This window comes from Oncorhynchus mykiss, unplaced genomic scaffold (genome assembly GCF_013265735.2).
Source record: "Oncorhynchus mykiss isolate Arlee unplaced genomic scaffold, USDA_OmykA_1.1 un_scaffold_140, whole genome shotgun sequence".
NCBI classification, from domain to species: domain Eukaryota; kingdom Metazoa; phylum Chordata; class Actinopteri; order Salmoniformes; family Salmonidae; genus Oncorhynchus; species Oncorhynchus mykiss.
In genome coordinates, this window is record NW_023493664.1 from 450,001 (window position 1) to 475,000 (window position 25,000).

Genomic DNA, 25,000 nt, shown 5'->3' on the forward strand with positions numbered 1-25,000 from the left:
AATGTTTCATCACATCATTTAAAAACTGTTTTGATACCTTAAAAATTCAAAATCAAACGAACCACTGAATGACCTTCTTAAAACCATTCCATATGTTATCTTTAGTAGAGGGTTGGTTAACTGATAGACTGTAGAGGGTTGGTTAACTGATAGACTGTAGAGGGTTGGGTTGGTTAACTGATAGACTGTAGAGGGTTGGGTTGGTTAACTGATAGACTGTAGAGGGTTGGTTAACTGATAGACTGTAGAGGGTTGGTTAACTGATAGACTGTAGAGGGTTGGTTAACTGATAGACTGTAGAGGGTTGGTTAACTGATAGACTGTAGAGGGTTGGGTTGGTTAACTGATAGACTGTAGAGGGTTGGTTAACTGATAGACTGTAGAGGGTTGGTTAACTGATAGACTGTAGAGGGTACCTTGACGGTGCTGTCCACAGCTCCAGAGAACAGGCGCCCCCTGCTGACGGCCAGGGCGGTTACACTCCCCTGGTGTCTGAGGAGGGTCTGGGTACAGATCATGTTGTCCATGCTCCACACCTGTTGACAAACACAGGCTGGGTTACTTTAAAAAAACACACACAGTTGATTATTACAGGTAACTGCCAAAATAAAGGAAACTCCAACAGTGTCTTAAGGGGTTGGGCCACCAACCACCAGGTAACTGCCAGAATAAAGGAAACACCGACATAGGCCAGATAGATGGTGGACAGACAGGCAGAATAGATGGTGGTCAGACAGACGGTCAGCTAGATGGTCAGATAGATGGTCAGACAGGTCAGATAGATGGTGGACAGACAGGTCAGATAGATGGTCAGACAGACAGGTCAGATAGGAAGTGGACAGACAGGTGGTCAGCCAGGTCAGATAGATGGTGGGTGGACAGACAGGTCAGATAGATGGTGGGTGGACAGACAGGTCAGATAGATGGTCAGACAGATGGTCAGACAGATGGTCAGACAGATGGTCAGACAGATGGTCAGACAGGTCAGATAGATGGTGGTCAGACAGGTGGTCAGACAGGTCAGATAGATGGTTAGACAGGTCAGATAGATGGTCAGACAGGTCAGATAGATGGTCAGACAGGAAGTGGACAGACGGTCAGACAGGTGGTCAGACAGGTGGTCAGACAGACGGGTCAGACAGACGGGTCAGACAGACGGTCAGACAGGCGGTCAGACAGGCGGTCAGACAGGCGGTCAGACAGGTGGTCAGACAGGTGGTCAGACAGGTGGTCAGACAGGTGGTCAGACAGGTGGTCAGACAGATGGTCAGATAGATGGTCAGACAGGTGGTGGTCAGGCAGGTCAGATATATGGTGGTCAGAAAGGTCAGATAGATGGTCAGACAGGTCAGACAGGTGGTCAGACTAGGTGGTCAGATAGGAAGTGGACAGACAGGTCAGATAGATGGTCAGACAGGTCAGATATATGGTGGTCAGAAAGGTCAGATAGATGGTCAGACAGACAGGTCAGATAGATGGTGGACAGACAGGTCAGATAGATGGTGGACAGACGGGTCAGATAGATGGTGGACAGACAGGTCAGATAGATGGTGGACAGACAGGTCAGATAGATGGTCAGACAGGTCAGATGGTGCTCAGACAGGTGGTCAGACAGGTCAGATAGATGGTCAGACAGGTCAGATAGGAAGTGGACAGACGGTCAGACAGACGGTCAGACAGGTGGTCAGACAGACGGTCAGACAGACAGGTCAGACAGACAGGTCAGACAGGTGGTCAGACAGGTGGTCAGACAGATGGTCAGATATATGGTCAGACAGGTGGTGGTCAGGCAGGTCAGATATATGGTGGTCAGAAAGGTCAGATAGATGGTCAGACAGGTCAGACAGGTGGTCAGACAGGTGGTCAGATAGGAAGTGGACAGACAGGTCAGATATATGGTGGTCAGACAGGTCAGATAGATGGTGGACAGACAGGTCAGATGGATGGTGGACAGACAGGTCAGATGGATGGTGGACAGACAGATGGTCAGACAGGTCAGATAGATGGTCAGACAGACAGGTCAGATAGATGGTGGTCAGACAGGTGGTCAGACAGACGGTCAGACAGACAGGTCAGACAGACAGGTCAGACAGGTGGTCAGACAGGTGGTCAGACAGGTCAGACAGACAGGTCAGACAGATGGTGGTCAGACAGGTCAGATAGATGGTGGTCAGACAGGTGGTCAGACAGGTGGTCAGACAGGTGGTCAGACAGACAGGTCAGACAGACGGTCAGATAGACGGTCAGACAGGTCAGACAGACAGGTCAGACAGACAGGTCAGACAGACGGTCAGACAGGTGGTCAGACAGGTGGTCAGACAGGTGGTCAGACAGGTGGTCAGACAGGTGGTGGTCAGGCAGGTCAGATATATGGTGGTCAGAAAGCTCAGATAGATGGTCAGACAGGTCAGACAGGTGGTCAGACAGGTGGTCAGATAGGAAGTGGACAGACAGGTCAGATATATGGTGGTCAGAAAGGTCAGATAGATGGTCAGACAGGTGGTCAGACAGGTGGTCAGATAGGAAGTGGACAGACAGGTCAGATATATGGTGGTCAGAAAGGTCAGATAGATGGTCAGACAGACAGGTCAGATAGATGGTGGACAGACAGGTCAGATGGATGGTGGACAGACAGGTCAGATGGATGGTGGACAGACAGATGGTCAGACAGGTCAGACAGGTGGTCAGACAGGTGGTCAGACAGGTGGTCAGACAGGTGGTCAGACAGGTGGTCAGGCAGGTGGTCAGGCAGGTGGTGGTCAGAAATGTCAGATAGATGGTGGTCAGACAGGTGGTGGTCAGACAGGTCAGATAGATCAGATAGATGGTCAGACAGGTCAGATATATGGTGGTCAGATAGATGGTGGTCTGACAGGTGGTGGTCAGATAGATGGTCGGTCAGACAGGTCAGATAGGTGGTGGACAGACAGGTCAGATAGATGGTCAGACAGACAGGTCAGAGAGATGTTCAGACAGACAGGTCAGAGAGATGGTGGTCAGACAGGTAAGATAGACGGCGGACAGACAGGTCAGATAGACGGAGGACAGACAGGTCAGATAGGTGGCGGACAGACAGGTCAGATAGGTGGCGGACAGACAGGTCAGATAGGTGGCGGACAGACAGGTCAGATAGGTGGCTGACAGACAGGTCAGATAGGTGGCTGACAGACAGGTCAGATAGGTGGCTGACAGACAGGTCAGAAAAGTGGCTGACAGACAGGTCAGATAGGTGGTGGACAGACAGACAGGTCAGATAGATGGTGGACAGACAGACAGGTCAGATAGATGGTCGACAGACAGACAGGTCAGATAGATGGTCGACAGACAGACAGGTCAGATAGATGGTCGACAGACAGACAGGTCAGATAGATGGTCAGAGACAGGTCAGAGAGATGGTCAGACGACAGGTCAGAGAGATGGTGGTCAGACAGGTCAGAGAGATGGTGGTCAGACAGGTCAGAGAGATGGTGGTCAGACAGGTCAGAGAGATGGTGGTCAGACAGGTCAGAGAGATGGTGGTCAGACAGGTCAGAGAGATGGTGGTCAGACAGGTCAGAGAGATGGTGGTCAGACAGATGGTGGTCAGACAGGTGGTCAGACGATAAGAGAGACGGGCGGTAAGAGAGACGGGCGGTGAGAGAGACGGGCGGTGAGAGAGACGGGCGGTGAGAGAGACGGGCGGTGAGAGAGACGGGCGGTGAGAGAGACGGGCGGTGAGAGAGACGGGCGGTGAGAGAGACGGGCGGTGAGAGAGACGGACGGTGAGAGAGACGGACGGTGAGAGAGACGGACGGTGAGAGAGACGGACGGTGAGAGAGACGGACGGTGAGAGAGACGGACGGTGAGAGAGACGGACGGTGAGAGAGACTGACGGCGAGAGAGACAGACGGCGAGAGAGACAGACGGCGAGAGAGACAGACGGCGAGAGAGACAGACGGTAAAGAGAGACAGAGGGTAAAGAGAGACAGACGGTAAGAGAGACAGACGGTAAGAGAGACAGACGGTAAGAGAGACAGACGGTAAGAGAGACAGACGGTAAGAGAGACAGACGGTCAGGACGGTCAGACAGACAGGTCAGATAGATGGTCAGACAGACAGGTCAGAGAGATGGTCAGACAGACAGGTCAGAGAGATGGTCAGACAGACAGGTCAGAGAGATGGTCAGACAGACAGGTCAGAGAGATGGCGGTCAGACAGGTCAGATAGACGGCGGTCAGACAGGTCAGATAGACGGCGGACAGACAGGTCAGATAGACGGCGGACAGACAGGTCAGATAGGTGGCGGACAGACAGGTCAGATAGGTGGCGGACAGACAGGTCAGATAGGTGGCGGACAGACAGGTCAGATAGGTGGCGGACAGACAGGTCAGATAGGTGGCGGACAGACAGGTCAGATAGGTGGCGGACAGACAGGTCAGATAGGTGGCGGACAGACAGGTCAGATAGGTGGCGGACAGACAGGTCAGATAGGTGGCGGACAGACAGGTCAGATAGGTGGCGGACAGACAGGTCAGATAGGTGGCGGACAGACAGGTCAGATAGGTGGCGGACAGACAGGTCAGATAGGTGGCGGACAGACAGGTCAGATAGGTGGCGGACAGACAGGTCAGATAGGTGGCGGACAGACAGGTCAGATAGGTGGCGGACAGACAGGTCAGATAGGTGGCGGACAGACAGGTCAGATAGGTGGCGGACAGACAGGTCAGATAGGTGGCGGACAGACAGGTCAGATAGGTGGCGGACAGACAGGTCAGATAGGTGGCGGACAGACAGGTCAGATAGGTGGCGGTCAGACAGGTCAGATAGGTGGCGGACAGACAGGTCAGACAGACAGGTCAGACAGACGGTCAGACAGGTGGTCAGACAGGTGGTCAGACAGGTGGTCAGACAGATGGTCAGACAGGTGGTGGTCAGGCAGGTCAGATATATGGTGGTCAGAAAGCTCAGATAGATGGTCAGACAGGTCAGACAGGTGGTCAGACAGGTGGTCAGATAGGAAGTGGACAGACAGGTCAGATATATGGTGGTCAGAAAGGTCAGATAGATGGTCAGACAGACAGGTCAGATAGATGGTGGACAGACAGGTCAGATGGATGGTGGACAGACAGGTCAGATGGATGGTGGACAGACAGATGGTCAGACAGGTGGTCAGACAGGTGGTCAGACAGGTGGTCAGGCAGGTCAGATAGATGGTGGTCAGAAATGTCAGATAGATGGTGGTCAGACAGGTGGTGGTCAGACAGGTCAGATAGATCAGATAGATGGTCAGACAGGTCAGATATATGGTGGTCAGATAGATGGTGGTCTGACAGGTGGTGGTCAGATAGATGGTCGGTCAGACAGGTCAGATAGGTGGTGGACAGACAGGTCAGATAGATGGTCAGACAGACAGGTCAGAGAGATGTTCAGACAGACAGGTCAGAGAGATGGTGGTCAGACAGGTAAGATAGACGGCGGACAGACAGGTCAGATAGACGGCGGACAGACAGGTCAGATAGACGGCGGACAGACAGGTCAGATAGACGGCGGACAGACAGGTCAGATAGGTGGCGGACAGACAGGTCAGATAGGTGGCGGACAGACAGGTCAGATAGGTGGCGGACAGACAGGTCAGATAGGTGGCGGACAGACAGGTCAGATAGGTGGCGGACAGACAGGTCAGATAGGTGGCGGACAGACAGGTCAGATAGGTGGCTGACAGACAGGTCAGATAGGTGGCTGACAGACAGGTCAGATAGGTGGTGGACAGACAGACAGGTCAGATAGATGGTGGACAGACAGACAGGTCAGATAGATGGTCGACAGACAGGTCAGATAGATGGTCGACAGACAGACAGGTCAGATAGATGGTCAGAGACAGGTCAGAGAGATGGTCAGACGACAGGTCAGAGAGATGGTGGTCAGACAGGTCAGAGAGATGGTGGTCAGACAGGTCAGAGAGATGGTGGTCAGACAGGTCAGAGAGATGGTGGTCAGACAGGTCAGAGAGATGGTGGTCAGACAGGTCAGAGAGATGGTGGTCAGACAGGTCAGAGAGATGGTGGTCAGACAGGTCAGATAGATGGTGGTCAGACAGATGGTGGTCAGACAGGTGGTCAGACGATAAGAGAGACGGGCGGTGAGAGAGACGGGCGGTGAGAGAGACGGGCGGTGAGAGAGACGGGCGGTGAGAGAGACGGGCGGTGAGAGAGACGGGCGGTGAGAGAGACGGGCGGTGAGAGAGACGGGCGGTGAGAGAGACGGACGGTGAGAGAGACGGACGGTGAGAGAGACGGACGGTGAGAGAGACAGACGGCGAGAGAGACAGACGGCGAGAGAGACAGACGGTAAAGAGAGACAGACGGTAAAGAGAGACAGACGGTAAAGAGAGACAGACGGTAAAGAGAGACAGACGGTAAAGAGAGACAGACGGTAAAGAGAGACAGACGGTAAAGAGAGACAGACGGTAAGAGAGACAGACGGTAAGAGAGACAGACGGTAAGAGAGACAGACGGTAAGAGAGACAGACGGTAAGAGAGACAGACGGTAAGAGAGACAGACGGTCAGGACGGTCAGACAGACAGGTCAGATAGATGGTCAGACAGACAGGTCAGAGAGATGGTCAGACAGACAGGTCAGAGAGATGGTCAGACAGACAGGTCAGAGAGATGGTCAGACAGACAGGTCAGAGAGATGGTCAGACAGACAGGTCAGAGAGATGGTCAGACAGACAGGTCAGAGAGACGGCGGTCAGACAGGTCAGATAGACGGCGGACAGACAGGTCAGATAGACGGCGGACAGACAGGTCAGATAGACGGCGGACAGACAGGTCAGATAGACGGCGGACAGACAGGTCAGATAGACGGCGGACAGACAGGTCAGATAGACGGCGGACAGACAGGTCAGATAGGTGGCGGACAGACAGGTCAGATAGGTGGCGGACAGACAGGTCAGATAGGTGGCGGACAGACAGGTCAGATAGGTGGCGGACAGACAGGTCAGATAGGTGGCGGACAGACAGGTCAGATAGGTGGCGGACAGACAGGTCAGATAGGTGGCGGACAGACAGGTCAGATAGGTGGCGGACAGACAGGTCAGATAGGTGGCGGACAGACAGGTCAGATAGGTGGCGGACAGACAGGTCAGATAGGTGGCGGACAGACAGGTCAGATAGGTGGCGGACAGACAGGTCAGATAGGTGGCGGACAGACAGGTCAGATAGGTGGCGGACAGACAGGTCAGATAGGTGGCGGACAGACAGGTCAGATAGGTGGCGGACAGACAGGTCAGATAGGTGGCGGACAGACAGGTCAGATAGGTGGCGGACAGACAGGTCAGATAGGTGGCGGACAGACAGGTCAGATAGGTGGCGGACAGACAGGTCAGATAGGTGGCGGACAGACAGGTCAGATAGGTGGCGGACAGACAGGTCAGATAGGTGGCGGACAGACAGGTCAGATAGGTGGCGGACAGACAGGTCAGATAGGTGGCGGACAGACAGGTCAGATAGGTGGCGGACAGACAGGTCAGATAGGTGGCGGACAGACAGACAGGTCAGATAGGTGGCGGACAGACAGACAGGTCAGATAGGTGGCGGACAGACAGACAGGTCAGATAGGTGGCGGACAGACAGACAGGTCAGATAGGTGGCTGACAGACAGACAGGTCAGATAGGTGGCGGACAGACAGGTCAGATAGATGGCGGACAGACAGGTCAGATAGATGGTGGACAGACAGGTCAGATAGATGGCGGACAGACAGGTCAGATAGATGGCGGACAGACAGGTCAGATAGATGGCGGACAGACAGGTCAGATAGATGGCGGACAGACAGGTCAGATAGATGGCGGACAGACAGGTCAGATAGATGGCGGACAGACAGGTCAGATAGATGGCGGACAGACAGGTCAGATAGATGGCGGACAGACAGGTCAGATAGGTGGCGGACAGACAGACAGGTCAGATAGATGGTCAGACAGACAGGTCAGAGAGATGGTCAGACGACAGGTCAGAGAGATGGTCAGACGACAGGTCAGAGAGATGGTGGTCAGACGACAGGTCAGAGAGATGGTGGTCAGACAGGTCAGAGAGATGGTGGTCAGACAGGTCAGAGAGATGGTGGTCAGACAGGTCAGAGAGATGGTGGTCAGACAGGTCAGATAGATGGTGGTCAGACAGGTCAGAGAGATGGTGGTCAGACAGGTCAGATAGATGGTGGTCAGACAGGTCAGATAGATGGTGGTCAGACAGGTCAGATAGATGGTGGTCAGACAGGTCAGATAGATGGTGGTCAGACAGGTCAGATAGATGGTGGTCAGACAGGTCAGAGAGATGGTGGTCAGACAGGTCAGATAGATGGTGGTCAGACAGGTCAGATAGATGGTGGTCAGACAGGTCAGAGAGATGGTGGTCAGACAGGTCAGAGAGATGGTGGTCAGACAGGTCAGATAGATGGTGGTCAGACAGGTCAGATAGATGGTGGTCAGACAGATGGTGGTCAGACAGGTGGTCAGACGATAAGAGAGACGGGCGGTAAGAGAGACGGGCGGTAAGAGAGACGGGCGGTGAGAGAGACGGGCGGTGAGAGAGACGGGCGGTGAGAGAGACGGGCGGTGAGAGAGACGGGCGGTGAGAGAGACGGGCGGTGAGAGAGACGGGCGGTGAGAGAGACGGGCGGTGAGAGAGACGGGCGGTGAGAAAGACGGGCGGTGAGAGAGACGGACGGTGAGAGAGACGGACGGTGAGAGAGAGAGACGGTGAGAGAGACAGACGGTGAGAGAGACAGACGGTAAAGAGAGACAGACGGTAAAGAGAGACAGACGGTAAGAGAGACAGACGGTAAGAGAGACAGACGGTAAAGAGAGACAGACGGTCAGAGAGAGACAGACGGTCAGAGAGAGACAGACGGTAAAGAGAGACAGACGCTAAGAGAGACAGGCGGTCAGAGAGACAGACGGTCAGAGAGACAGACGGTCAGAGAGACAGACGGTAGGAGAGACAGACTTACCCTGAGTGAGCGGTCATAGGAGGCGCTGAACACCTTGGTCTGGTCTGGTGTAGAGATGACTGCTAGAGCGTACACTGTCCCCACATGACCCGTTAGGGTCCGGACCTGCTCCTTGGACTCTATATCCCAGACCTAGAGAACACATCAGGGATCCACATTAAAAACACTGTCCCCACATGACCCGTTAGGGTCCGGACCTGCTCCTTGGACTCTATATCCCAGACCTAGAGAACACATCAGGGATCCACATTAAAAACACTGTCCCCACATGACCCGTTATTGTCCGGACCTGAGACTCTATATCCCAGACCTAGAGAACACATCAGGGATCCACATTAAAAACACTGTCCCCACATGACCCGTTATTGTCCGGACCTGAGACTCTATATCCCAGACCTAGAGAACACATCAGGGATCCACATTAAAAACACTGTCCCCACATGACCCGTTAGGGTCCGGACCTGAGACTCTATATCCCAGACCTAGAGAACACATCAGGGATCCACATTAAAAACACTGTCCCCCACATGACCCGTTAGGGTCCGGACCTGAGACTCTATATCCCAGACCTAGAGAACACATCAGGGATCCACATTAAAAACACTGTCCCCACATGACCCGTTAGGGTCCGGACCTGAGACTCTATATCCCAGACCTAGAGAACACATCAGGGATCCACATTAAAAACACTGTCCCCACATGACCCGTTAGGGTCCGGACCTGAGACTCTATATCCCAGACCTAGAGAACACATCAGGGATCCACATTAAAAACACTGTCCCCCACATGACCCGTTAGGGTCCGGACCTGAGACTCTATATCCCAGACCTAGAGAACACATCAGGGATCCACATTAAAAACACTGTCCCCCACATGACCCGTTAGGGTCCGGACCTGAGACTCTATATCCCAGACCTAGAGAACACATCAGGGATCCACATTAAAAACACTGTCCCCACATGACCCGTTAGGGTCCGGACCTGAGACTCTATATCCCAGACCTAGAGAACACATCAGGGATCCACATTAAAAACACTGTCCCCTACTGTCCAGGACAGGAAGTTGGCCAAGTACATTATTATTATTTTTTTTAAACCACATAAATATCACAATATCAAAAACAATTACTGCGATCAGAATTGGATCAGAGAGGCCAACAGCCTCATGTCCAACCCGATGCTGATCTGGGTATTGGCTACAGCCTCATGTCCAACCCGATGCTGATCTGGGTATTGGCTACAGCCTCATGTCCAACCCGATGCTGATCTGGGTAATGGCTACAGCCTCATGTCCAACCCGATGCTGACAGCCTCATGTCCAACCCGATGCTGACATGGGTAATGGCTACAGCCCCATGTCCAACCCGATGCTGATCTGGGTATTGGCTACAGCCTCATGTCCAACCCGATGCTGACAGCCTCATGTCCAACCCGATGCTGATCTGGGTAATGGCTACAGCCTCATGTCCAACCCGATGTTGATCTGGGTAATGGCTACAGCCTCATGTCCAACCCGATGCTGATCTGGATAATGGCTACAGCCTCATGTCCAACCCGATGCTGATCTGGGTATTGGCTACAGCCTCATGTCCAACCCGATGCTGATCTGGGTAATGGCTACAGCCTCATGTCCAACCCGATGCTGATCTGGGTATTGGCTACAGCCTCATGTCCAACCCGATGCTGACAGCCTCATGTCCAACCCGATGCTGATCTGGGTAATAGCTACAGCCTCATGTCCAACCCGATGCTGATCTGGGTATTGGCTACAGCCTCATGTCCAACCCGATGCTGATCTGGGTAATGGCTACAGCCTCATGTCCAACCCGACGCTGACATGGGTAATGGCTACAGCCTCATGTCCAACCCGATGCTGACATGGGTAATGGCTACAGCCTCATGTCCAACCCGATGCTGACAGCCCCATGTCCAACCCGATGCTGACAGCCCCATGTCCAACCCGATGCTGACAGCCCCATGTCCAACCCGATGCTGATCTGGGTAATGGCTACAGCCTCATGTCCAACCCGATGTTGATCTGGGTAATGGCTACAGCCTCATGTCCAACCCGATGCTGATCTGGGTAATGGCTACAGCCTCATGTCCAACCCGATGCTGATCTGGGTATTGGCTACAGCCTCATGTCCAACCCGATGCTGATCTGGGTAATGGCTACAGCCTCATGTCCAACCCGATGCTGATCTGGGTATTGGCTACAGCCTCATGTCCAACCCGATGCTGACAGCCTCATGTCCAACCCGATGCTGATCTGGGTAATAGCTACAGCCTCATGTCCAACCCGATGCTGATCTGGGTATTGGCTACAGCCTCATGTCCAACCCGATGCTGATCTGGGTAATGGCTACAGCCTCATGTCCAACCCGACGCTGACATGGGTAATGGCTACAGCCTCATGTCCAACACGATGCTGACATGGGTAATGGCTACAGCCCCATGTCCAACCCGATGCTGACAGCCCCATGTCCAACCCGATGCTGACAGCCCCATGTCCAACCCGATGCTGACAGCCCCATGTCCAACCCGATGCTGACAGCCCCATGTCCAACCCGATGCTGACAGCCCCATGTCCAACCCGATGCTGACAGCCCCATGTCCAACCCGATGCTGACAGCCCCATGTCCAACCCGATGCTGACAGCCTCATGTCCAACCCGATGCTGACAGCCTCATGTCCAACCCGATGCTGACAGCCTCATGTCCAACCCGATGCTGACAGCCTCATGTCCAACCCGATGCTGACAGCCTCATGTCCAACCCGATGCTGACAGCCTCATGTCCAACCCGATGCTGACCTGGGTATTGGCTAAAGCCTCATGTCCAACCCGATGCTGACAGCCTCATGTCCAACCCGATGCTGACAGCCTCATGTCCAACCCGATGCTGACAACCTCATGTCCAACCCGATGCTGACAGCCTCATGTCCAACCCGATGCTGACCTGGGTATTGGCTACAGCCTCATGTCCAACCCGATGCTTACCTGGGTATTGGCTACAGCCTCATGTCCAAACCGATGCTAAATCATGTCCCCTTGAGGACGGCCTAAATCATGTCCCCTTGAGTACGGCCTAAATCATGTCCCCTTGAGAACGGCCTAAATCATGTCCCCTTGAGGACGGTCTAAATCATGTCCCCTTGAGGACGGTCTAAATCATGTCCCCTTGAGGACGGTCTAAATCATGTCCCCTTGAGGACGGTCTAAATCATGTCCCCTTGAGGACAGTCTAAATCATGTCCCCATGAAGACGGTATAAATCATGTCCCCTTGAGGACAGTCTAAATCATGTCCCCTTGAGGACAGTCTAAATCATGAGGACAGTCTAAATCATGTCCCCTTGAGGACAGTCTAAATCATGTCCCCTTGAAGACGGTATAAATCATGTCCCCTTGAGGACGGTATAAATCATGTCCCCTTGAGGACGGTATAAATCATGTCCCCATTAAGACGGTATAAATCATGTCCCCTTGAGGATATATGTATCTCTGTATATGTGTGTGTGTGTGTGTGTGTGTGTGTCTTACGTGTATAAGGTTCTCGTAGGTGCCACAGACGATGTGATGGTTGGTGACAGCGATGGAATAGACACTGCCCCCACTGGTCTGGAGGACATGAACACAGTCCAGGGAACGGATGTCCCAGATCTGATGACCGGGGAGAGGAGAGGGGGAGAGGGAGGAGAGAGGAGGGGGAGAGGGAGGAGAGAGGAGGGGGAGAGGGAGGAGAGGAGGGGGGAGGGGAGGAGAGAGGAGGGGGGGAGGAGGGGGGAGGGGAGGGAGGAGAGAGGAGGGTAGGAGAGAGGAGGGTAGGAGAGAGGAGGGTAGGAGAGAGTAGAGAGGAGGGTAGGAGAGAGTAGAGAGGAGGGTTGGGGGAGGAGAGAGGAGGGTTGGGGGAGGAGAGAGGAGGGTTGGGGGAGGAGAGAGGAGGGTTGGGGGAGGAGAGAGGAGGGTAGGAGAGAGGAGGAGAGAGGAGGGTAGGAGAGAGGAGGAGAGAGGAGGGTAGGGGGATAGGAGAGGGAGGAGAGAGGGGAGGGTAGGAGAGAGGAAGAGGCGAGTAGGGGATGGGAGAGGGAGGAGAGAGGAGGGTAGGGGGAGAAGAGAGGAGGGTAGGAGAGGGAGGAGAGAGGAGGAGAGGAGGGTAGGGGAAGGAGAGAGGAGGGTAGGAGAGAGGAGAGAGGAGGGTAGGAGAGAGGAGGGTAGGAGAGGGGAAGGAGAGAGGAGGGTAGGAGAGAAGAGATAGGAGAGGGGAGTAGGGGGAGGAGAGATGAGGGTAGGGTGAGGAGAGAGGAGAGGGGGGAGAGGGGAGAGGGGGGAGGGGGAGGAGAGATGAGGGTAGGGTGAGGAGAGAGGAGGGTATGAGAGAGGAGGGTAGGGGAAGGAGAGAGGAGGGTAGGAGAGAGGAGAGAGGAGGATAGGAGAGGGGAAGGAGAGAGGAGGGTAGGAGAGAAGATATAGGAGAGGGGAGTAGGGGGAGGAGAGATGAGGGTAGGGTGAGGAGAGAGGAGAGGGGGGAGGGGGAGTAGAGAGGAGGGTAGGAGAGGGGGGAGGGGGAGGAGAGAGGAGGGTAGGGGGAGGAGAGAGGATGGTAGGAGAGAGGATGGTTGGGGAGGAGAAAAGAGAGAGGAGGGTAGGAGAGAGGAGGGTAGGGGGAGGAGAGAGGAGGGTAGGGGGAGGAGAGAGGAGGGTAGGGGGAGGAGAGAGGAGGGTAGGGTGAGGAGAGAGGAGGGTAGGGGGAGGAGAGAGGGGAGAGGACAGGGAGGAGAGAGGAGGGGGAGGAGAGAGGAGGGTAGGGGGAGGAGAGAGGAGAGAGGAGGGTAGAGAGAGGAGAGAGGGGGGTAGGGGGAGGAGAGAGGAGGTAGGGGGAGGAGAGAGGCGGTAGGGGGAGGAGAGAGGAGAGAGGAGGGTAGGGGGAGGAGAGAGGGGGGTAGGGGGAGGAGAGAGGGGGGTAGGGGGAGGAGAGAGGGGGGTAGGGGGAGGAGAGAGGAGAGAGGAGGTAGGGGGAGGAGAGAGGAGAGAGGAGGTAGGGGGAGGAGAGAGGCGAGTAGGGGGAGGAGAGAGGAGAGTAGGGGGAGGAGAGAGGAGGTAGGGGGAGGAGAGAGGAGGTAGGGGGAAGAGAGAGGAGGTAGGGGGAGGAGAGAGGAGAGTAGGGGGAGGAGAGAGGACAGTTTTATTAAGTCTAGAATTGTTATTCACTGTACTGAAGCCAGAGAACACAAATAAATAGACAGACAGATTCTCTTATCAGCTGTAGAAAGACAGAAACCACAGCTGCAAGTCATCAACTTCCATCCCCATAGCAATGGTGGAATGTTCACATGCTCCACCAATCAGAGAGCTCCTCCAAAACATGCCATGATGTGGTGGAGAGATGGGGAAAGGAGAGAAAGGGGGGAGGGACAGAGGTGTGAGAGCAAGAGAGGGATGGAGAAGAGAGGAAGAGAAGAGAGAGAAGAGAGGGATGGAGAAGAGAGGAGAAGAGAGGAAGAGAAGAGAGGAAGAGAAGAGAGGAGAAGAGAGGGATGGAGAAGAGAGAGGAGAAGAGAGAGAAGAAGAGGGACAAAGAAAGATGTGAGAGAATGTTGCCAGTATTGTCTGGCCTCCACACTTGTTTTACAGACAGACAGACTTCACAACGTGTCCCTCATGAACACAACACCTCCATCTTCCTCTCCTCTGTCTCCCTCTCTCTTGTTTCCACCCCTCTGTCTCTCTCCCTCCCCTGAGTCTTCATTAGAGTCTCTCCCTCCACCCAGAACAGTGAGGCACCAGAGGAGAACAGTCACAGTCACACCCTACGTCTCTCTCTCTCTCCCTCTCTCCCCCTCTCTCCCTCCACCCAGAACAGTGAGGCAGCAGAGGAGAACAGTCACACCCTCCCTCCCTCTGTCTCTCTCTCTCTCTCTCTCCCTCCACCCAGAACAGTGAGGCAGCAGAGGAGAACAATCACACCGAGTTCCTGTGTTTCTATATTTAGTAACGTAGCCAAGTACAACCACACATCCCCATGCTTTAACTATGATGACACACACACACACACACTTCCTGTCCTCCTACCTTGATGGTCTGGTATGATCCACTGTAGAGGTGGTTCTGAGAGGCCACCAGAGCACGAACCCAGTGGTTCAGTCCTGTTAACTCCTTCTTCAGCTTCAACTCTGTCCCCACTATGTCCCACACCTGGAGGGAGACAAGAGGGGAGGAGGAGAGAAGAGGGGAGGAGAAGAGGGAGAGATGAAGGGGAAAAATATAGAGGGGAGAGGGAGGGAGGGAGGGAGGGAGGGAGGGAGGGAGGGAGGGAGGGAGGGGAAGAGGGAGAGATGAAGGGGAAAAATATAGAGGGGAGGGAGGAAGGGAGGGAGGGAGGGAGGAAGGGAGGGAGGGAGGGAGGGAGGGGAAGAGGGAGAGATGAAGGGGAAAAAGATAGAGGACAGAGAGGGAGCGAGAAAAAAAAGAGATTAGCTAACAGACAGATCGGTGAGAACCACACATTTAGAGCAGGGCAGTATTATTACACACACACACACACACACACACACACAGTTAGAAAGTCATCAGGCGTTAACAGCAGATGATGTCATTGAAACACTTCAGGGAAAGACAGAGTTGTGGAAGAGGGAAAATCCCTTTCAATAGTGAGATCATTCCTCCCTCTGTCTGTCCCAGTTCCCTGACAAGGAGGGCGCTCTCTCCCTCACTCTCTCTCCCTCACGCTCTCTCCCTCACGCTCTCTCCCTCACGCTCTCTCCCTCACGCTCTCTCCCTCACGCTCTCTCCCTCACGCTCTCTCCCTCACGCTCTCTCCCTCACGCTCTCTCCCTCACGCTCTCTCCCTCACGCTCTCTCCCTCACTCTCTCTCCCTCACTCTCTAACTCTGTGATTCTGTCTGTCCTCTCGTCTCAGTAGAAAAGCCACATCAGAAGACCCGAGGTGCTGTACAGGAAGAGGAGGTCTGGGGTTAAAGGTTAAACAGGTCAGACTGGTACTGTACAGGAAGAGGAGCCCTGGGGTTAAAGGTTAAACAGGTCAGACTGGTACTGTACAGGAAGAGGAGGTCTGGGGTTAAAGGTTAAAGCTGTATTCCACAGTAAGGACCTGGAAGACATGATACCCTGTAATGTCTAACAAACTGTATTGGAGTAGTGGAGTGTGATGGTAGTGGAGTGATGGTTGTGAGTGATGGTAGTGAGTGATGGTAGTGAGTGATGGTAGTGGTGTGATGGTAATGGTGTGATGGTAGTGAGTGATGGTAGTGGTGTGTGATGGTAGTGGAGTGATGGTTGTGAGTGATGGTAGTGAGTGATGGTAGTGGTGTGATGGTAGTGGAGTGATGGTAGTGGAGTGTGATGGTAGTGGAATGTGATGGTAGTGGAGTGTGATGGTAGTGGAGTGTGATGGTAGTGGAGTGTGATGGTAGTGGAGTGATGGTAGTGGAGTGATGGTAGTGGAGTGTGATGGTAGTGGAGTGTGATGGTACTGGAGTGTGATGGTACTGGAGTGTGATGGTAGTGGAGTGATGGTAGTGGAGTGTGATGGTAGTGGAGTGTGATGGTAGTGGAGTGTGATGGTAGTGGAGTGTGATGGTAGTGGAGTGTGATGGTAGTGGAGTGATGGTAGTGGAGTGTGATGGTAGTGGAGTGTGATGGTAGTGGAGTGTGATGGTAGTGGAGTGTGATGGTAGTGGAGTGATGGTAGTGGAGTGATGGTAGTGGAGTGTGATGGTAGTGGAGTGTGATGGTAGTGGAGTGTGATGGTAGTGGAGTGTGATGGTAGTGGAGTGTGATGGTAGTGGAGTGTGATGGTAGTGGAGTGTGATGGTAGTGGAGTGTGATGGTAGTGGAGTGATGGTAGTGGAGTGTGATGGTAGTGGAGTGTGATGGTAGTGGAGTGTGATGGTAGTGGAGTGATGGTAGTGGAGTGTGATGGTAGTGGAGTGATGGTAGTGGAGTGTGATGGTAGTGGAGTGTGATGGTAGTGGAGTGTGATGGTAGTGGAGTGTGATGGTAGTGGAGTGATGGTAGTGGAGTGTGATGGTAGTGGAGTGTGATGGTAGTGGAGTGTGATGGTTGTGGTGTGATGGTTGTGAGTGATGGTAGTGAGTGATGGTAGTGGAGTGTGATGGTAGTGGAGTGTGATGGTAGTGGAGTGTGATGGTAGTGGAGTGTGATGGTAGTGGAGTGTGATGGTAGTGGTGTGATGGTAGTGGTGTGATGGTTGTGAGTGATGGTAGTGAGTGATGGTAGTGGAGTGTGATGGTAGTGGAGTGTGATGGTAGTGGAGTGTGATGGTAGTGGAGTGTGATGGTAGTGGAGTGTGATGGTAGTGGAGTGTGATGGTAGTGGAGTGTGATGGTAGTGGAGTGTGATGGTAGTGGTGTGATGGTAGTGGTGTGATGGTTGTGAGTGATGGTAGTGGAGTGTGATGGTAGTGGAGTGTGATGGTAGTGGAGTGTGATGGTAGTGGAGTGTGATGGTAGTGGAGTGTGATGGTAGTGGAGTGTGATGGTAGTGGAGTGTGATGGTAGTGGAGTGTGATGGTAGTGGAGTGTGATGGTAGTGGAGTGATGGTAGTGGAGTGATGGTAGTGGAGTGTGATGGTAGTGGAGTGTGATGGTAGTGGTGTGATGGTAGTGGTGTGATGGTAGTGGTGTGATGGTTGTGAGTGATGGTAGTGAGTGATGGTAGTGGTGTGATGGTAATGGTGTGATGGTAGTGAGTGATGGTAGTGGTGTGTGATGGTAGTGGTGTGATGGTAGTGAGTGATGGTAGTGAGTGATGGTAGTGAGTGATGGTAGTGAGTGATGGTAGTGGAGTGTGATGGTAGTGGAGTGTGATGGTGGTGGAGTGTGATGGTGGTGGAGTGTGATGGTGGTGGAGTGTGATGGTGGTGGAGTGATGGTGGTGGAGTGTGATGGTGGTGGAGTGTGATGGTAGTGGAGTGATGGTAGTGGAGTGATGGTAGTGGAGTGTGATGGTAGTGGTGTGATGGTAGTGGAGTGATGGTAGTGGAGTGATGGTAGTGGAGTGATGGTGGTGGAGTGATGGTGGTGGAGTGATGGTGGTGGAGTGATGGTGGTGGAGTGATGGTGGTGGAGTGATGGTGGTGGAGTGATGGTAGTGGAGTGATGGTAGTGGTGTGATGGTAGTGGTGTGATGGTGGTGGAGTGATGGTAGTGGTGTGATGGTAGTGGTGTGATGGTAGTGGAGTGATGGTAGTGGAGTGATGGTAGTGGAGTGATGGTAGTGGAGTGATGGTGGTGAGTGATGGTAGTGGTGTGATGGTAGTGAGTGATGGTAGTGAGTGATGGTAGTGAGTGATGGTAGTGAGTGATGGTGGTGGAGTGTGATGGTGGTGGAGTGTGATGGTGGTGGAGTGATGGTAGTGGAGTGATGGTAGTGGAGTGATGGTAGTGGAGTGATGGTAGTGGAGTGATGGTAGTGGAGTGATGGTAGTGGAGTGATGGTAGTGGAGTGATGGTGGTGGTGTGATGGTGGTGGTGTGATGGTAGTGGTGTGATGGTAGTGGTGTGATGGTAGTGTGATGGTTTGGGGTGATGGTGGTGGAGTGATGGTATTGTGATGGTTTGGGGTGATGGTTGTGGAGTGATTGTAGTGGTGTGATGGTAGTGGTGGTAGTGTGATGGTTTGGGGGGGGGCTCTGCTGCCTCAGGACGACCAGTCGCCTTAAACGAAGGAGCCATGAATCCTGTATCAGAGACGACGTCAGACCCATCCGTCTGTGAGCTGAAGCCCAAGCTGATTCGTGCAGCGAGACGATGTCAGACCCATCCGTCTGTGAGCTGAAGCCCAAGCTGAGTCGTGCAGCGAGACGAAGTCAGACCCATCCGTTTGTGAGCTGAAGCCCAAGCTGATTCGTGCAGCGAGACGATGTCAGACCCATCCGTCTGTGAGCTGAAGCCCAAGCTGAGTCGTGCAGCGAGACGATTTAAAACAATCACACAAGCCAGAGTCTAACCATCAGAATGGTTGAAAAATCAACACAATGTCAACGTGTTAGAAAGGCCGAGGTAAAGACCAGTCCCTCGACACAGACGACGTAGCAGGACCTGAAATTAACAGTTACATTTCACAATTCCTCCACAGGGAAGTGGGAGACTGGTCAACAACTACAGGAAGTGGTTGGTTGGTCAACAGCTACAGGAAGTGGTTGGTTGGTCAACAGCTACAGGAAGTGGTTGGTTGGTCAACAGCTACAGGAAGTGGTTGGTCGGTCAACAGCTACAGGAAGTGGTTGGTCGGTCAACAGCTACAGGAAGTGGTTGGTCGGTCAACAGCTACAGGAAGTGGTTGGTCGGTCAACAACTACAGGAAGTGGTTGGTTGGTCAACAACTACAGGAAGTGGTTGGTTGGTCAACAACTACAGGAAGTGGTTGGTTGGTCAACAACTACAGGAAGTGGTTGGTTGGTCAACAACTACAGGAAGTGGTTGGTTGGTCAACAACTACAGGAAGTGGTTGGTTGGTCAACAACTACAGGAAGTGGTTGGTTGGTCAACAACTACAGGAAGTGGTTGGTTGGTCAACAACTACAGGAAGTGGTTGGTTGGTCAACAACTACAGGAAGTGGTTGGTTGGTCAACAACTACAGGAAGTGGTTGGTTGGAGTCATTGCTGCTAAAAGGTGACACAAACAGTTACTGAGTGTCAAGATTATTTTTTCACCCCGGGGCATTAAAAAAAGACAAGTTGTTTCTCCTGCTCATTATTAATAATTAATGTGCTTTAACCTCAGATAACGGGGCGCTGTATTGATCCCCATCTATTTCATTCTTTACCTTGCAGATCACAGCGTACGGACACACCGCATTGGATAATTACAGCTGAATGATGTCAGTGGATTTAAACCAATCACCACTCTGTCTCTACTGACACCAGGAAAGAGAGGAACCGTCTCTCTCCACATCTCTGTCTCTACTGACACCAGGAAAGAGAGGAACCGTCTCTCTCCACATCTCTGTCTCTACTGACACCAGGAAAGAGAGAAACCGTCTCTCTCCACATCTCTGTCTGACACCAGGAAAGAGAGGAACCGTCTCTCTCCACATCTCTGTCTGACACCAGGAAAGAGAGGAACCGTCACTCTCCACATCTCTGTCTCTCCTGACACCAGGAAAGAGAGGAACCGTCTCTCCACATCCTGACACCAGGAAAGAGAGGAACCGTCTCTCTCCACATCCTGACACCAGGAAAGAGAGGAAAAGTCTCTCCACATCTCTGTCTCTCCTGACACCAGGAAAGAGAGGAACCGTCTCTCTCCACATCCTGACACCAGGAAAGAGGAACCGTCTCTCTCCACATCCTGACACCAGGAAAGAGAGGAACAGTCTCTCTCTGTCTACTGACACCAGGAAAGAGAGGAACCGTCTCTATCCACATCTCTGTCTCTACTGACACCAGGAAAGAGAGGAACCGTCTCTATCCACATCTCTGTCTCTACTGACACCAGGAAAGAGAGGAACCGTCTCTATCCACATCTCTGTCTCTACTGACACCAGGAAAGAGAGGAACCGTCTCTCTCCACATCTCTGTCTCTACTGACACCAGGAAAGAGAGAAACCGTCTCTCTCCACATCTCTGTCTGACACCAGGAAAGAGAGGAACCGTCTCTCTCCACATCTCTGTCTGACACCAGGAAAGAGAGGAACCGTCACTCTCCACATCTCTGTCTCTCCTGACACCAGGAAAGAGAAGAACCGTCTCTCCACATCCTGACACCAGGAAAGAGAGGAACCGTCTCTCTCCACATCCTGACACCAGGAAAGAGAGGAAAAGTCTCTCCACATCTCTGTCTCTCCTGACACCAGGAAAGAGAGGAACCGTCTCTCTCCACATCCTGACACCAGGAAAGAGGAACCGTCTCTCTCCACATCCTGACACCAGGAAAGAGAGGAACAGTCTCTCTCTGTCTACTGACACCAGGAAAGAGAGGAACCGTCTCTATCCACATCTCTGTCTCTACTGACACCAGGAAAGAGAGGAACCGTCTCTATCCACATCTCTGTCTCTACTGACACCAGGAAAGAGAGGAACCGTCTCTATCCACATCTCTGTCTCTACTGACACCAGGAAAGAGAGGAACTGTCTCTCTCCACATCTCTGTCTACTGACACCAGGAAAGAGAGGAACCGTCTCTATCCACATCTCTGTCTCTCCTGACACCAGGAAAGAGAGGAACCGTCTCTCTCTGTCTATTGACACCAGGAAAGAGAGGAACCGTCTCTCTCCACATCTCTGTCTCTCCTGACACCAGGAATGGGAGGAACCGTCTCTCTCCACATCCTGACTCCAGGAAAGAGAGGAACCGTCTCTCTCCACATCTGTCTCCTGACACCAGGAAAGAGAGGAACCGTCTCTCTCCACATCGGTCTCTTGATACCAGGAAAGAGAGGAACCGTCTCTCCTGACCCAGGAAAGAGAGGAACCGTCTCTCCTGACACCAGGAAAGAGAGGAACCGTCTCTCTCCACATCTCCGTCTCTACTGACACCAGGAAAGAGAGGAACCGTCTCTATCCACATCTCCGTCTCCTGACACCAGGAAAGAGAGGAACCGTCTCTCTCCACATCTCCGTCTCTGACACCAGGAAAGAGAGGAACCGTCTCTCTCCACATCCTGACACCAGGAAAGAGAGGAACCGTCTCTCTCCACATCCTGACACCAGGAAAGAGAGGAACCGTCTCTCTCCACATCCTGACACCAGGAAAGAGAGGAACCGTCTCTCTCCACATCCTGACACCAGGAAAGAGAGGAACCGTCTCTCTCCACATCCTGACACCAGGAAAGAGAGGAACCGTCTCTCTCCACATCCTGACACCAGGAAAGAGAGGAACCGTCTCTCTCCACATCCTGACACCAGGAAAGAGAGGAACCGTCTCTCTCCACATCCTGACACCAGGAAAGAGAGGAACCGTCTCTCTCCACATCTCTGTCTCTCCTGACACCAGGAAAGAGAGGAACCGTCTCTCTCCACATCTCTGTCTCTACTGACACCAGGAAAGTGAAGGAAGCAGCTTCTCGGCCTCTATTTTTAAAAACGGTCTCCGTCTCTACCTTGATGGCCTTGAGGGATCCGCTGAACAGCATGCTGTGGGAGGACACCAGCGTACACACCGGGTTGTCATGGGCACGGATTGTGTTCACCTTCTGCAGGGTCTGGACGTCCCACACCTACATAACATACAGAGAGAGAGACAAGGGAGAGAGAGAGACAGGGGAGAGAGAGAGACAGAGAGACAGAAGAGAGAGAGAGAGGAGACAGACAGAGAGAGAGGAGAGAAGAGAGAGACAGGAGAGAGAGAGAGAGAGAGAGAGAGAGAGAGAGAGAGAGAGAAGAGAGAAGAGAGACAGGAGACAGGAGAGAGAAGAGAGACAGGAGACAGGAGAGAGAAGAGAGACAGGAGACAGGAGAGAGAAGAGAGAGAAGAGAGAGAGAGAGAGAGATGGGGGAGAACGCACAAGAGGCATGTTGGACACAAAGCAGACACAGGGCTGATGATCTAGGTAAAGTACATCATGGTTCTACAGTCAGTGTAGGTGTTGCTGCTGTGTCGTCATGGTTCTACAGTCAGTGTAGGTGTTGCTGCTGTGTCGTCATGGTTCTACAGTCAGTGTAGGTGTTGCTGCTGTGTCGTCATGTGTTGTCATGGTTCTACAGTCAGTGTAGGTGTTGCTGCTGTGTCGTCATGGTTCTACAGTCAGTGTAGGTGTTGCTGCTGTGTCGTCATGGTTCTACAGTCAGTGTAGGTGTTGCTGCTGTGTCGTCATGGTTCTACAGTCAGTGTAGGTGTTGCTGCTGTGTCGTCATGGTTCTACAGTCAGTGTAGGTGTTGCTGCTGTGTCGTCATGTGTTGTCATGGTTCTACAGTCAGTGTAGGTGTTGCTGCTGTGTCGTCATGGTTCTACAGTCAGTGTAGGTGTTGCTGCTGTGTCGTCATGGTTCTACAGTCAGTGTAGGTGTTGCTGCTGTGTCGTCATGGTTCTACAGTCAGTGTAGGTGTTGCTGCTGTGTCGTCATGGTTCTACAGTCAGTGTAGGTGTTGCTGCTGTGTCGTCATGGTTCTACAGTCAGTGTAGGTGTTGCTGCTGTGTCGTCATGGTTCTACAGTCAGTGTAGGTGTTGCTGCTGTGTCGTCATGGTTCTACAGTCAGTGTAGGTGTTGCTGCTGTGTCGTCATGGTTCTACAGTCAGTGTAGGTGTTGCTGCTGTGTCGTCATGGTTCTACAGTCAGTGTAGGTGTTGCTGCTGTGTCGTCATGGTTCTACAGTCAGTGTAGGTGTTGCTGCTGTGTCGTCATGGTTCTACAGTCAGTGTAGGTGTTGCTGCTGTGTCGTCATGTGTTGCTGCGTTGCCATGTTGTTGTCTTAGGTCTCTTTCATGTAGTGTTGTGTTGTCTCGTTGTGATGTGTGTTGTGTTGTCTCGTTGTGATGTGTGTTGTGTCCTACATTTGTGTGTTATATTTTTAAATAACTATTTCCATATTCCCAGACCCCGACCCCACAGGAGGCCGTCATTGTAAATTAGAATTTGTTCTTAACTTGACTTTAGTTAAAATAAAAAGGTCAAATAAATAAAAAATGTAAAAAAGGTGAGTTATATACACACACACCGGACAGTTTATTAGGTACACCGTCCCATCCACCACAATGGATCGCTCCTCCAGACAGTGGGTCACGTGGTCGTAGCTTGTTATATAAAGCAGGCAGACAGGCATCGAGGCATTCAGTTACTGGTCCATCGGACGTTAGACCGGGGAATAAAAAACGAGCGACCTTGAGCGTGGTACGACCGTCGGTGCCGGGCGCTCCAGTATCTCAGAAACATCTGGACTTTTCACGTCTGAGGGTTTACAGAGAACGGAGAAACAACAAACAGTCAAATAACAGAGGCGTTCCACAGCGGCGGCGTGCAGAACGGGGCACCTCTGAAACGCGCAACTCGTAGGTCCTCGTCACGGATTGGCTAATTTCATCAGACGAACACACCGGGTTCCCCTCCTATCAGCTAAAAACAAGAAGAAACGGCCTCACACCGATTGAGGAAAAACACTCCCAGCTCCTGTTGCGTCACGCTGATGGCAGAGACAGAAGAATTTGGCGTTTGGGGGAGTCCATGGCCCCGATCCTGCCTGGTGTCACCGGTACAGGCTGATGGCAGTGGTATAATGATGTGGGGAATGTTTTATGCCCCGAAGAATTCAGGCTGTTCTGGAGGCAAAGGGGGGTCCGACTTGGTACTAAATGGGTGTACCTAATAAACTGTCAGACTGTAGGTGTGTTGTTGTGGTTTATAAGAGACAACAGTCAGACTGTAGGTGTGTTATTGTTGTTAAACAGGATAATTCATAAGAGACAACAGTCAGAACAGACTCACTATGATGGTGCAGTCAGCTGAGCCACTATACAGTCTGTTCCTACAGGGAGGGAGAGGAGAGCGAGAGGGGAAAGAGGAGAGAGCGAGAGGGGAAAGAGGAGAGAGCGAGAGGGGAAAGAGGAGAGAGCGAGAGGGGAAAGAGGAGAGAGCGAGAGGGGAAGGAGCGAGAGGGAGGGGAAGGAGAGAGAGGGAGGGGAAGGAGAGAGAGATGGGAAGGAGAGAGAGATGGGAAGGAGAGAGAGAGGGGAAAGAGGGGAGTGAGAGGGGAAAGAGGAGAGAGCGAGGGGGGAAGGAGAGAGAGAGAGGGGAAAGAGGAGAGAGAGAGAGGGAGAAGAGGAAGAGGAGAGAGAGGGGGAAGAAGGAGAGACAGAAGAGTGAGAGATACAACACAACAGCAGCGTTGAAGCCTGACTACATGATTATATGTCCTGCTATTATTACTACTGGAATTAACACAACTCTCTCTGTATGTGTGTGTGTGTGTGTGTGTGTGTGTGTGTGTGCGTGTGTCCTTACCCCTGTATACACAGTGCCAGCACGATTCCATCATGACCCTCCAGAGTCTTCTGACATTTATAGGTGGTGCAGGTATCCCACACCTGACAGAGAGAG

General features: G+C 52.7%; 1 protein-coding gene across 3 annotated transcripts in view; it reads right to left on the bottom strand.

Moving 5' to 3' along the window:
* LOC110511701 (E3 ubiquitin-protein ligase TRAF7) overlaps window positions 1-25,000 on the bottom strand; it is a 65,973-nt gene that overhangs the window by 3,501 nt on the left and 37,472 nt on the right. For 2 of the 3 annotated variants that reach the window (XM_036972303.1, XM_036972304.1), the window contains exons 14-20: window positions 24,905-24,987; window positions 24,389-24,428; window positions 22,068-22,184; window positions 15,055-15,177; window positions 12,526-12,645; window positions 8,987-9,118; window positions 417-536 (exon numbers count right to left, since the gene is read on the bottom strand). In XM_036972303.1, the coding sequence (XP_036828198.1) occupies window positions 417-536; window positions 8,987-9,118; window positions 12,526-12,645; window positions 15,055-15,177; window positions 22,068-22,184; window positions 24,389-24,428; window positions 24,905-24,987 (735 nt within the window). Of the gene's footprint in view, window positions 1-416; window positions 537-8,986; window positions 9,119-9,696; window positions 9,988-12,525; window positions 12,646-15,054; window positions 15,178-22,067; window positions 22,185-24,388; window positions 24,429-24,904; window positions 24,988-25,000 lie in introns of those variants that run through there. The other variant, XM_036972305.1, reaches the window with a different exon arrangement.